The 15050-nt window shown below is 33.5% G+C and overlaps 1 protein-coding gene across 1 annotated transcript in view; it reads right to left on the bottom strand.

Annotated features, from left to right (window-relative positions):
- The window catches only part of SPOCK3 (SPARC (osteonectin), cwcv and kazal like domains proteoglycan 3), a 167600-nt gene that overhangs the window by 40136 nt on the left and 112414 nt on the right, over positions 1 to 15050 (bottom strand). Inside the window, exon 5 of the mRNA XM_085319880.1 lies at positions 14778 to 14892. Within this exon, the coding sequence (XP_085176006.1) occupies positions 14778 to 14892 (115 nt within the window). The remainder of the gene's footprint in view (positions 1 to 14777; positions 14893 to 15050) is intronic.

Here is a 15050-nt window from a genome sequence, read left to right as displayed (position 1 = left end):
CACACTTGTATTAACCTTTGTGTTTTCCCTTGGCTAGATTCAAACAGGGTGCAACAGAACAACTACAATTCTCATTTTGTCACTACCTTATTTGACGGGTGATAAGACAGTAAGCATCTTGGTTTTTCTGGAGTTTACCAGATAAAATGCTACCAACAAGATATCCCTGCACCACATCTCTGTAACCTCTTTTATGTTTTTCCATGGCTTTTCTCTTCCAGAACAAAAGAGTAGAAAGAGTAATTGTTATTTCTTTTCCTCTGAACTACAGCAGCTCTCCTTTTAGCCAGTTCAGCCTTCACTTTGTTAAAACTATATCCTGTTTTTGTCCTTTTGCTTCTGAAGTAAAACTTTTAGAAATAAGGTAACAAAACAATACAGAATATTAGTGACCTCTGGCATATCTTATAATCCTCTTAAATTCTGTGTGAAGAAATACTATAGGAGGTGATCAACTTCATCAAACATTGACTTAAAAGAAAATCTGGGGAAAAAAAAAAAAAAGATTCCTATGAGGCATAGTAAGCTGGATTATAAACATGCTTAAAACTTTGATCTACACCTAAATTCAGATAAGGCGATAATCCTTCTGAAAAGGCAAAACTGCACAAAAACATTTTTAATGACTTGTTTCCCCAAAAGCTGGGTTTACATTTCTCTCTTTTTAAGTATTTCACATTCTCCTGCTATTAAGAATCTCAGGAGTTTATAACGAACCTCTGCAGCATAAGCAGGATAAATAATGCAAATGGTTTCGACAAGAATTATTATTCAACATATATCAATCAAGGATTTCTTCTGACTTATCTGGCGCTCAAGTAAATGATAAACATAAGATTTATTTTTTCTATAAAAAACAAAATACAGCATTAATACAAACCTGGTTTTCAAAGCCACCTGATTTTAGGAGGTAGTTATACGTTAAAGGTGAATGCTTTTCATTTAGCATGCAGACTGTTATAAAGGTGCCACCATGCTAACAAGCCAAAACTTACAATTTGATACAACCGAGCAACTGCTGATGCTTGTATGCAAAGTAGCTATAGCACTTGATCTTGCAGTATCAGCAGGAACAACAGTTAAAATAGATGCCACAGATAATTTCATAGACCTTGGTGCCTTCAGGGAAGAAGTCGGGTTTTTACTTTTCCATAAAGACTTTCCATAAAGACTTTAATGTTTTATTTAGTGAATTTCTGACATGTCAAATAGCCTGCATCTGGGATATAATATTAAGATATTAAAAAAAAATCAATATTGTATTTCATGAAGCAGATTCAAAGCAGTACAGCTGGCTAATGAGGAGAAGTGAGCCACAGAATATCTATCTAATCATTTTATTAATATATGAGTATACTAAAATTTTTTCTTATTTTCAAAAAAAATTCTACCTTCATAGTAGTGAAAGTAGTAGAGGTATAAAAATTTGTCACATGATATAGATTTAGATCATGCTGATACTACAATATATTTGTTCATTTTTTCTTACTGAAAGTTTGATTACCACTACAGTAATATATATGAAGAGTCAAAGCTGCAGGGATTTGGAGAAAATTGAAAATGACAATTATGCATTAAAAACAAGGCTGTTATTTTTGGAAGCATATGATGAAGATCTATTCTCAAAGCCAAATAAGTTTCCACGAGAGATTAGGCTTAGAATAAATAAAATTTCAAAAAAAAAAAAAAAAGATATTTCTAAGATACTTAAACTCTTGCCCTTCTTAAATGCCATTTGTGACTAGAACTATTAATTCTCAAATTGCCTTTTGCTTTTTCAAATCTGCAGTTGACTATTTTCTCAATAATAAAGCAAAATATATGATTGTATGTTCAAGTCTAGCATTTAATTGATGAAGTTTTGGAATAAACATCCAAAAAAAACATGACATATTTTGACAAAGTATGCGTGCTTATCTTTTTTCAAGAACAAACAAATACAAAAGCTTTTAATTATGATATGTGACATAGTCTTGCAGACATTTTTCCCTAAGCAAACATTACTATCAAAAACCAAGGGTATATTCATAGTCCAACTCACTCGAAATTTATCAGAATAAAGCTTACTGGTAACTCTGCCATCTTTCCCACTAACTGCTCTATTACACAGCAAAGGTTCAGACAAAGGACTTGAGGGAGAGAGGTTACACACAGTTTCACTTCTGCATGTTCCCTGATACAAAGCCCAAATTGTTTTTTGGCATCTTGTTTTTTTTTTTTAATAATAAAATAATAATTTTTAATCAGTTGATTTGCAATATTTTTAGTAAAAAAGCAATTTATGCAGTAAATCAATATTGCTCTCCTCTCTGTATCTTCAAAGGAGGTATATAAAAGTGACATCTTTTTAGCAACAACTTATACTTTATATGGAAGAATTGATACATTTTAATTTATGGAGGAAAGAGAAAGTTGGATAACCAAACAATGACATGCTGATAGCAAGCAAAAGTCCTTTCTTGCAAAATAAATTTCAGCATATTTGCTTAAAGTTAGCTTAAATAGGAATTAATTTCAATCACAGAAGGATGCTTCAAAAAACGAAATGTTTCAATTTTTCCTTGAGATCCAACATGCTTCCTAAAAACAGGAGTAACTAAAAGCAATTCAGAAACAGACAGCATATCACCAGGACATTAACTCTATAATTAGCACATTTTATTTCTGTCAATTCCAGTGTAGTAGCTATAGAAACATTAACAATAGCAGCCAAAGACATATACTTTTTAATCCCTGGCTTTTAAAGGGCTTTAAAAAGAAAATATTAAAATTTTACCAGCTATTAATGCAGTCGCTTCTGAAATGGGATATTGCAGCTACTTAACAGTGAGCATAGCACAGCTGAAAGTTGGGGAATTTTAGAGTAAACAGGAAATAAAGCTACTTGAGATTTAATTACTGTTTTAAGAATTGGTCACAAACAGAATATTGCATGTTCATTAAGCAGCAGAGGGCTTACACCTTACTTAAAGGCAATTCAGTGAAACTCACTGATCTGACACTCCTGCAGAACATTACCGAACCATCGGTACCTTCCCAAATTTCTTGAGGATCTCATATAGCCTCACCATCTAATAAGCCCTAATGTGATCACAGCACAAAATAGCTTGGCAGCAAGCTACACAATTGCCACTAGAAGTTTTACCTTCCAAAAATAGGTGGAAGAAAGAAAGAAAGGGTAAATAGCCTGGTTAAAAATAATTATCTGACAAAGAAGCTATTTTTTAGCAATTATTTCTCACTGATGAGTTATGAACCACATTTTAATTTAATTGTATACTGATGGTATAAATATGATGTGAGTAAAAAATGTGAGAATCATCTCAGTAATTGAGACAAACATGGCAGTATTTTGTTAGCTTATTTAAAATGTTGCATGAACAGAAAGACAATGCTGATGCAGTTACTCAGCATATGATCTGCATCTCTTTGGTTATTTGTTCTCTGCATAACTACTATGACACACTAATAAAACCTTTAATGTGTCAGAAGACTGCCAAGGCCCCTTCATTTACATAATTAAGGCAATTATAGTCATTGTAATTGAATCCAACCAATTGAATCCAATGTTCTAATAGTCTGAACCATACTGAAGCCTCCAGCTTCATAATCCATAAATACTCTTTAGTAGAGCAAAAGAATATATAGATCACATCCTAAATAAAGTATGCTCTTTGGCTATCTGAAATAGTTTAATAGAGTTTGTTGTGCTACACAGGCTAAATTTCATAGTAGTTTGGATGTTTTGAGGACCCCATTACTGAAATTGCTTTATGAATTGCTTACTTACCTAGGTTAAAACTAATCATTACCAAACACAAAATTAAACAGCATTAATTATCTTCTTTCATCAGACTTATCTCTTTTCTTACACTTGCAGCAGCACACACATAGAGTGGTAGCTCTACTGGTACAAAACCACAAGATGATCCATATAAAGATAACATTTAACCATATTATTATAGAATGGACAGCTTTCCCTCAGCCCCTCATTTCTTTCTTCTAACACTTAAGTTCAATGAAATTTTAATTTGTTCTGCCATTACGACTACATTTCAGAGAAATGAAAAAAAACATTATCACTGAGCAATATGGGCCATCTTACATAGATCAGCTCCATGCTGATTCCAATACATAGCATACTTTTTACTAGAATGTTGCTGCCTCATTGTCTTACTTGCATTTGTGATCATGTCTTTTCTGTAAAACATATTTCTTCTTAATTCCTACAAGAATAGAAAGCAAACACAAGAATTTCTTTTCAGCCAAAAGGTCATTTAGTAATAAACGACCAATTCTAATTGTGGGGGGTTTTTTTGAATAATAAAGGTGTTTAAAACAAAATAAAAACACCCTTGATCTTCTCTTCCGTGTTCTTGCATGGTCTAAAGTCCTCTTCATTACCAAAAGTGGAGTATGAAATGACAGAAGAAATTAACGCATCTGAAGCAATAAGTGAAGGATGAAGTCATTCGTGTCATCTCTACAGCCTATGAATAAGTCACACAGTTATATCACCCCACTCTTTCAAACATAGCCACAGGTCTTTGGTATTTCTCATGTAGAAATGTGTATGGAAAAGAGGGGTGCATGATATATTATATCTCAGCAATCTGGCTAAACTGTGGGGTCCTTGGAACTTCTTAGCTGCTAAGCTCAGGTGTTGTTTTACCGCGTCATGCGTGGACAAGACCTAGCATGCACCCTACACCCCTCAACTGAAAACCTTCCCTGCATTCCAGGGGAAGGAAACCTAGATGTGGCATGCTCTGGCCACGCTCCAGGCTAGGTGATAAGCAGTCTACAAGACTGTGGACATACAGATCAGATATACCTTCTCATTCCAAATGCAATCTCTGTTACTTTATACTACACGAGATTACTTCAAAGACTGGGAATGGAGAAACCTCTTTCTAAGAAGTCTTGGAGTTTAAATTATAAAAGGAGGATTTGCTGACAGCTGCCTCAGTGACACCCAAAGAGCATAGAAGCTAAAATAAATATCTTGCTCTAAACATAAAGAAATAGTATGTATTTTCATTCTACTTAAGAATCTACAAAAGACTTACACGAAAAATTTATCTTAACACTGAAGATATAAACAATAAGAATGGCTCCATGAAGTTTATGCAATTATATAAGCACAGGAATGAAAACAAAATAGCATTATTTTATAGATTCAGTAATAAAGTATTATTGCACTAGTAAATTCCCTGTCATATCAAAGATATGGAAATCATTTCTAGATACAAATGAATTCCTAATAATTATTCCATAATTATTACTCTTAAAAGAAAAAAAAGCAACATTTATAAAGAAAGTAAAGCAATAAAATTTTAATTAAACAATAGCATTTTCTAATACAGAACAATCAGCTAAAAATGGGTTATAAGGTATATATTATATATGGGTATATGGGTTATAAGGTATATATACAACTGAGGGAGAAAAAAAGACCTGACCTAATATCAAACCATGAAAATCTACAATGCATCAATTTTCATTTTACCTTTGAATAGCTTTGATACATATATACATATATATATATATAAAGTTATCATTACTGTAAATGAATGACAATGAATTAAGCAAGTTAAAAATAGCATATTAGTTTGCAAGCCTGGGAAAATATAGCTCTAAGATGAATTGTTTTGAGATTTAAAGTCAAATAATATGTTTTATAGAATAAAAAAAAGCAAAATAATCATTTCTTACTATGTCAATGTCCACTAAAGAGCCAGAATGAATGTATAATAATGCATTTAACTTCTATGGTTTCTTTAAAAATTACAAAAGTCTTCAGAAATATTAATAGAATAAGATAAGTTACCTATGGATAATATCTTTTCCTCTAACCAGGAAACTGAGTCTGAGCCTATTTACATTTAAATCAATAGCAAAATTCACATCGGTTTGTAGTAAAGGCAAGCAAGAGCAGAAGTAATAGCCCAGATGTGATATTTGTGGTCAGCCCACAAAGGGACCTCTCTCTCAAATAGTATTTGCCAAAATGGATGGGACAAATTTGTGTTCTTGAGTGCTTCCACTGATAGCTGTGCACTTGCATTTCAGGATTAATTTAAAGAGCATTTTGGGAACATCAGCAAGATTTCTGCTGATGAAAAACAGCCATATAACAAAATACATTTTTTTTAATTTAATGTTGCATTCTACAAAATTGCACTAGCAATTATGCAAAAAATAATTTTATTGAGTTACAAATATGCAGTTAAGGAAAAAAAATGGAGTAGAAAGCTGACTATTACCTAATGCATTACATAACACACACAACATGTTTCTGCTGCCTAGAATCAAACTGCTTCTTCTGAGAACACCTCCTTCCTTTACTGTGCCTACTCTTTTGAGAAATTACTACCTGTGAGAAGAGTAGTTTATCCATGATGAAAAACAGCATGCTTCTTTTTGCACTTCCTTTTATAAACAAGTCACTTATTTTCTGTAACAATCATGACAGCATAAAATTAGATTCTATGAAACCACATTTTGTGAAATCTTATTAGGACATACTAACATATTTGTAAATAAGCCGGAAACAGCACCGTACCATGACAGCAGCCTTTTTAGAAGGTTTTTTTTTTTCTTATTTCAAGTTTGAAAGTTAAATTTTACCCTTGACCGCACAGTATAAACATCTTCATTTTTAGATAGGAATTTTGCTCATTGTCTCATATAAAAGGCTTCTCCTGGTTCATCCATAACTAATCACTGATATTATCAGGCCTGATTGGTCTTGTGTATATCTTTTTGGATACATATTTTATTCTATAGTTATTCTGGAATTAATCTTACAGCATGGAAAAAGAGAATTAACAAGCTGCACTCTCTGTCCTCGAAAGATAATAATACAAAGTAGAGATTAAGGGGTTAATGCAGATATTATTTTTGGTCATACACCTCTATATCTGCGAAGTCTGGTAACCATTGCTTTCTCTTTGAACGCAAACAGAATACAAAAACTCTTTTTTGGCATCTATACCCATATGATAGGAAGAGCACATGTATTAAGAGGATGCTGCTATACAAATAAAATTGTAAGAGGATTTTGAGGAGTACTGTTTTGTTATTTGTTTAAAAAGGAATCTTTTTTTTTTCCAAGCATTGATCCACACACAATGCGACAGAATCCAGTGTCTCTAATCCTACTGTTATTTGTCCACATCTCTGGCTTTCATGTGTTTTGCTATTTAACTGATTTAAAAGTAGTAAGGTGCTACTGGTACACATATGATAAAATAACTATTAACAATTCAGCAGTATTCAGCATGAAATAGGAAGCAGATGGGAAGGTGGTTGTGTTCTGTGATTAAAGTCTTTCAAATACGCTAGCTGAAAATGTTTTCACTGTGCAACATTGTCCTTTTATTTCCCTCTGGCAAAAGTTTAGACTCAAAGAGCATGACATTTATAGCAGCTTCCTAGATTTTCCTATACCGTCCTCCCTAGATGATCAGATTAAAAAAAGAACCTTTTTCTTTCATGAATGTAAGTCTTTGCTCTTCTAATGAAAATATCAAGTGACCTCTTACTAAAAGATTTATTAGCAATTCATTCAAATAAAATTGAGAGCAAATTATTCTATTTCAGTAGCTAATGAAAATTGGTATTTCATATTTTTACCATGCTATATTTTTTTCCATAAACTATACCTGAACTGCAGGACCTCCAATTGATTTTGAGCTTTTGGGTATGAGAGCACGTACTAGCTTCATCATGGCTCTATACTGGAGCAGAATCCTAACCTTGTTCCCATGAAAAATAAATCCAAAAACATAAGCCAGGAGGAGGCTGTGGCTGTGATCAGCCAGTGTGACCTGGACGGTTTTGGAGATTAGAATCCTGAACATTTCATGACACACATTTATCAGAGTGCTAAGGTAGCTCAGAAGGAGCATAGAACATAGCTACTTTGTCTAGATCCCTAGTTTTCAAGCTTTTTGGATTTAACAGTAATTAAACTTTTATAATGTTTGCGCAAATTCCAAGAGATTAAATTCAAACCAACTGACAATAGACTATTTTTTTCTCAAGTACTTTTGAAAGGTATTTGTCCATAGTTGAGAGTTATCAGCTACATGCTCATCTGGTGCTCTGCCATTCAAAACATATGTAGTGATGATCTTCCTGTAAATGCAGAAATGTCATGTACATCTTCACAGAGCTTATTTATTCAGAGGGGCATACTGGGATTTTGCCATCTGAATTGCCAAATTTTCCAAATTTTTCATGATAAAAAAAATAAGCATACTCCAGGTATTCAGCCCAGGAGAGGGAAAAAAAAAATCCAGTAACAAAATCCAACCTCCTGAAAATTTTCATTGTTATTAGTATTTCATACAATATATTTTTATTTAGTTGATAGACCTCTAATAACCTATGTAAAAAGTAAAAGAGAAACAAAAGGAAATATCTATCCCAGTAATGAAATCTTACTGATGCAATGACTGTGATAGCCTCTCTAAATCAATCAGAATGAATACTGTCTGTCTAATTTTTATTGGATATGGAATAATTTTCTTTCAAAGACTGACATATTCCCACCTCTGCATAATTCTGAAACTTTTGAGGTATCTTTCATGTTTTAGTTGACTGCAGAGAAGGCTGTTATCTGGGACCTCCAGTTTTATTTTCAGTGCGTGTTGGGGGGATGTTTAGTATTCCTTGGTCCACCAGCCTCTATTTTCTTAAGAAGTATTTGCCAACCCAGTAACATTACATTTCAATGTCACTTTTTCTAGTTACAAAACTGCTAAACTAGTAATATAATTACATTACAAATAAAAAAGAAATCCAAGCGAATATTCTCACTAGAAACAAAGTAAATTTCAGATCGAGGGAGGAGAGTATGGACAAATCCAAATCCTGGCTGATCACTGTCATATCCTGACTCAACCAGTTTTGGTACAAACCAAGACAGAACTGCTCATTTAGTCAGTTAACGTAAGTTTCATACCATTTGCAAGCATAAATATATACTTCACATACATTACCTTAAAGTATAGATAAGAAGTAAATACAGTTAAAATTGTTTATCTATTTCTAACATTTCTGTTCCACAGATTAGTTTCTTATTTCTTTATGAACAAAAAACAAACAACATGGGTCTTGATCTGTACCATGACTATTAAGCAAAAGTACAAAATGACTTCCACTTGCCCGCCTTTTTATTTGTAATGTCTTGAAAAAATATTTTTTTGGTTATTAAAAATTCCAAGAATTTTGCTGTAATCATTCATTTCCCTTTCTAAATTAACAAAACTTTTTAATAAAGCTGGCTTAGTAGATCCTCCAGGATACAAACAAAGAAGTATATTTTGCTAAATAAATAAATAAATAAATAAATAAATAAAATAATATTTTATTTATGCTTGGTCTAAATATCATATATACAAAGTGAAGACTTCTGGGTTTTTTCAGTCAATTTGATGCCAAAATAAATTTCTTAGTAATTATGAAATAGATTGATTTTTTTCCCCTTTTCTCTTATCTTCCTTCGAATTGAATATGGCTTAGTGAGCCATGAACTTTGAAAATGAAATTCTAACTTGGTGAGGCAGGTAGTCAAGTATTCATACCTACCGGGATCTTAATTAAGCTTACTAATATATTGTATTCCCTCTAGGAGATCCTAAAGCGACATTCAGGATTATTTTTCCATCTGTATATAATCAACTACTCGTATAAGATTTGTAGGAAATGACAGGAGACTACAATTGATGGGAGCGGTTAATATGGCATAAGACTGTATAGTGGGTCAGACACATTATCAGAGTAATTCCATTATAATTGGAAGTGCCAAAGTCACTGAACAAAGATGAACAATCAGCAAAGTAGACAGGTATGGTTTCTACAATTTTTAGCATTTTTTTTGGCTTCCTTTTTCATACATGTTGAATAAAAGAGAGGAGAAAAAAAATGAGCTATCCATTATACATCTAGCGTGTTTTGTTAAAAACACATTGCTAAGCATATCTTTATTAACTGAACTGTTTCACAACAAATTTGAACTACATCACATACAATACAAGTCGCAATGCAGCATGTATTATCCCCTGAATATTGCTTGAATATATACTCAAAAAATATAAAACACAACAAGTTTCAAGTCAATATGTCATTTCCAATTGTTCAGAAAATGGATTGTAAAAGATTGAAAATGAGCACACTAATGAGAATATGAGTATAGTAGTTTTTTTCTAACAGGATAATAAAATCCCTATAGCAAAGTCATTTTAATGAACTTATCAAAATTCTTCTCCCCAGTTCCTTCAATCGAACTCTAAAATTTGAATTTTTATTTTCTTTAAGGAATGTGATGTTAGCAATATGTATTTATGTTACACAAATTTGTCTGTTTGCAGGTCTATTCATAGACTTCAGAATGCAAACACAATTCTGTATTGGACATGGAAACCAAAAAGAAACCAACTAGGGGTTTACTATGGTACTTAATATTCACTCAGAAAAGATGTGGTTGAAGAAACAGAATGTGTTTAAATTAGTAAAAACTGTGAAACAAAAAAAAACTCAGTAGTAAAATAATATTTTGATTCTAGAAAAAAGTACTTTTTTGAAAGAAACAGATTACTAAATAACATGAAAATCTGTTACTAAGACGAGAAAAGATTCTGACAGAACAGTATTATTTCCTTCACCTCTACTAGTCCATTATTAACTCATTTAATTTTTGTGAAGAAATTTTACTGTTCATATTTTAATCTTAATTTGTTTGAATGGAAACACGATTTAAGTGAAGTCAAACTAGTCAACTGCCAAAAGCTTTGTAATACAGTGTATATTAGCGAAAGAATGCAGGTGGGTGAATTGTACATTACTGAATAAATGTCACTGAAACTTCAAATAATGTGTTATTGTGGTAGGTAAAAAAATACTTCAAATTGTGAACACTGACAGGCAGCCAATAACTGTGTGTGGTTCTGTGGGTGAATAGCTGAAACTGAACTAACTCAAGCATAAGCCTGCTACCTGCAGCTAGTATGGGCTGTTGTAAATTTTTGTAACACCTGGACTCAGCAGTAGTGGCACGTCCTGAATCCTCCATTTAATAAAGTGACATGAGACACAACTCCCAGTTAGGAGACTGATCATGTGTTGTGCTTCAGCACATTGATGGGGATGTGGGAAACAGGGAGCTAGGGGCCCGAAAGATGCATTCTGGAAAGAAGAAGAGGGTTCTGCAAAGAAAAAGGAGTCTCCCTAGATGAAGATGAAGATCTTAGATGGAAGAAAGATCCCTGGAAGTGGTGGGAGATGCTGGAGAACAAAGAGATGCCAAGGGCCTTGACCACTAATGTCTGAGACTGCTAAATGAGCAGCAGCACAGCAGGAATTGAAACGTCTTTTTGCTTGGGCTTCCAGCAATGTCTCTGCTCAAAAGCGAAGCTGAGACTTATCATAGCACTGGGCTCCTGCAAGTGAGTGTCTGTCTGAGATGAAATTAAGCAGGGCAAAAGCTCCAGTCTCCTCAGCTCTTAAATAAACCCAAGCATCTAAAGCCTCTGTGGGTTGTCATTTACTTTGTCTTGCCCATGACAGTTGCAAAACGGACTAAACTGCACTGCAAGTAGTAGGTCTGCTGAATATCCATTTAGACAGCTAAGTACACTTCTTACCCAAAAGAGAGTGGTCTAGTGGCTGCTTTCTGGGCAGGTGTGGATGAATGGGAGGACAGGCTGTCCGACTTCCCAAATCTCAAAGAAGGTGAAGTTTGTGGAGGTAATAAAGACAGCAGGACTTTGTACATCCTTAAAAAATGAGTATAACTGCATAAAAAAATCATTCCACTCCATCATCATTTTCTCCTCTAATTGGAATAGATTATGAGATACAGAATTTTAGCTAGTTTCTCCAAATTTAACATTTTCACTGAACATATTTTACCTAGTGCAACTACAAAATAAATTAATCAGGTGCATCTGACTCATTTTTGTGACACTACACCTGATCCATGCTCCATGTATCAACAATAAGATCATATATCTAATATTTAGACATTATTGAGCATTTAGGATATTATCTTCAGCTAAGTAGCAAATCATTCTCAGCTATTTTAGTATGTGTCTGGAGGGGTTACATTTACTCTAATTTTGGAGAACTTTACTGTCCATGTGTACTGACGTCTCCAGAAGCAAACACCACACACACCCTCCAGAGCACATACTTTTGTTCAGTACATTCCAAAGAAATCTAGCATGCCCACTCCACCCTAGGCACTCACCAGGAGCATCACATTTCAAGGAACTCAAGTTTTAAGTATGTTCTGTTATAGAACTTAGAAAAAATATCTGCAGGACAAAGTATTTTGCAATGCCCACTTGTCTCATGCATTGAGCAGAGAGAAGGATTAGTTACTCCTCAGAGCTCCTTTCCAACCAAGAGTTTCCTATGATGAGGTTCAAACACATTCAGATAAGCAAATTGTTTTTCTGAATAATGGTTCAATTTTCCTTCCCAAAGGAGTGTGGAGTTATACACTAAAGCTATTTGGGGAAAGTTCACAGACGTACCTTGCTCCTTAGATACACTAAAAAAAGAATTGATGGAACCTGTCAATCTGAACAAATTAAAAGTTGCTTTGGGTAGGATATGTATTTTAAGAAAGCATCCCTCAAGTTATCACCAAAATCTTGCTCTATACCTCTTCGGCTATGTCAAATTTGTAAGTAATTCACACATGCATGTACAGATTAAAACATATAATAGAATTCAATTTAAAAGAAAATGATTGGGTTCTCACACATAAGTTATAATAAAGCTGGTATTCTGTTCCAAAATGGCTGAAATTTCAGTAATGATACTCAGATCACTTATATTTCTCAAACCTCCTCTCCTTTGGCCTTGCAAAGAAATGACATTCCAATTTCAACATTTCAGTAAAATGCAGCAGCTCAAAAAAAACCTGTATTTTGCTTGTTCTGACAATCCGCCAGGACAGGATTAGTGTTAATTCCCATGCTCATATAGGCTCTTTTTTCTTTCTCTTTTACATAACTAAGCACAAGCAATCTTGATCACTTTGCAGTATAAATCTTTAGGAACAGTTAATTCCTAGGAGTATTAATTAAAAGCAATTCCATTTTGTTGAAGCCAATAAAATTTATCTATAGATTGTTGTCAGTGTTTACATATTAGACTATTAGAAATAGTCTGTGCTTCAAATAATATACACTAGGATGAAAAAAGCTGTATCAGGTGAAACAGCTTCCAGGACAGAAATTGCTAATTTTGATTTATTTTGGTAAAAACTGAGGGTGATGCCACATTAAAAAATAAACACTAGAGAATAATACACCCACTGTTCACAGAGATGCTTCTCAGCTGATTCTCTTAATTTCCCTTCATGCTTATCGTTAAGCAAACACCCCCACATCCATGCTGCAGATACAGTATTGTTACCAGTAACTGCACTGGTGCTGTACTCTGTCAAAGGCATTTATCAAAAGCTGCATCAGATATGTAAGGCTAGCTCTTTCACAGCGTTTTCCATTTGGGCTAGTAATGTAAGTAGATGACAGTTTTTTTTTTCAAGCTATCATTACAGCTGCTACATGAAATTGTAAATTAATGTCTTAAAAATTTTTCAGAGCAATTTTTTAATTGGCCTATATGCCTGCTCACAGCCCGATGTTCATAATGACTGATTTCATTGTTCAAAATTACCTAATTTATTTCTTAATCTAGAAGAAAAAATAGTTTTGGCAGCTACTGCAGTTTATAACAGAAATGATAAGGATTTTCTTGCACAATAACTATGGAATAGTGCTTAAAATTTAATAGATTAGCACAATAAAATATTTAACATAAGACAAGAATGTAAGTGCTAGTTTCTTTTGTCTTTAGAGGGCTGCTATAGGAAAAAAAAGAAAAACTTCAGAAACTAATAACTAATTCTGGTGAATTTTCAGTGAGGATACAGGATATCTGAAAATAAAGATTTTGGCATAGTCATCATAGGCATAACTATGGAGAAAGAAGATCTAAGTTCAATTTAAAGGAATACAAAAATGCAGAGCTCAGTCATGCTGGTTTTGTCAAATTCTGACTGGTATTATAAAGATGGTGTAGAATCTCATACTGTGATGACTATCTACCCATTCAGGAGCCTTGAAGAAGTAATCTTGCCTTTCTGCTTAACAACAACCTTCCAGATTCACCTGGGATGACTGAAATATAAATATGTTTAGCTACAAATTTTTTCTTCTAGCAGCACCACTTGTTAAGAAGTAGTGTAAGGCAACTACATTTTCCAGGAGCCTAATCTCATACATTACTCATTGTATTCCTAACCACTTCTCAAAGAAAGAACTCACTTTTCCATGACAGCCTCTGCTTACAGTTCCATAATTAAAGTACAACTGCTACTCCAATTAGCAGCAATAGATGTTTTTTAAGTTTCCTTTTTTTCATCAGGCTTCTTTTTCTTGCATGTTAAATTGAAAACACTGAGGAACAAGGAACACATTTTTCTGTATCCAGCTATAAGCATCTTGAGAAGTATTAAAGAATAATAATAGAACAGCAATGACTCATAGTAAAATAGATGTACTTGAAAAATAGTGGTACATTACTGTAGGCACAATTTCAAAAGCTACTGCAAAGAAAACAACTTATGAATAAAATAAAACTGGTTTTATTCAAGCATAATCACTGTTTGTGATGACTGTACTCCTTTATGAACAAAATCTTACTTCCTTTTAGAAGCAATCTACTAAAAATCTATACAGATTACCATCACTCACCTCTTCTATCATTTCTGCCTGCATTTGTGGATTTGTCAGAAGGGCAAGGGCAACGTCCTTCGCATTTCACCGAGATCACTTTTCCTGAGGCACAGGCTTGATAGTCTAATTTGCACTGTAGGAGAGAAAATAACTAACATAAACATATTTTATAATATAAATTATAGCTCATTAAGTATTTTGAAGGAATCTTTCATAAGGTGCTTAAATCCTTAAAGATATGCAGGCTAAGAAAAGGTTCTGCAGCGTACACTATGCTTGTACTAAGAGGAG

This window comes from Rhea americana, unplaced genomic scaffold (genome assembly GCF_003343005.1).
Source record: "Rhea americana isolate MKP2758 unplaced genomic scaffold, rheAme1 scaffold_60, whole genome shotgun sequence".
Taxonomy (NCBI): Eukaryota; Metazoa; Chordata; class Aves; order Rheiformes; family Rheidae; genus Rhea; species Rhea americana.
Note: the sequence above shows the minus strand (reverse complement) of the source record. Positions and strands in the feature narration are given on the sequence as shown.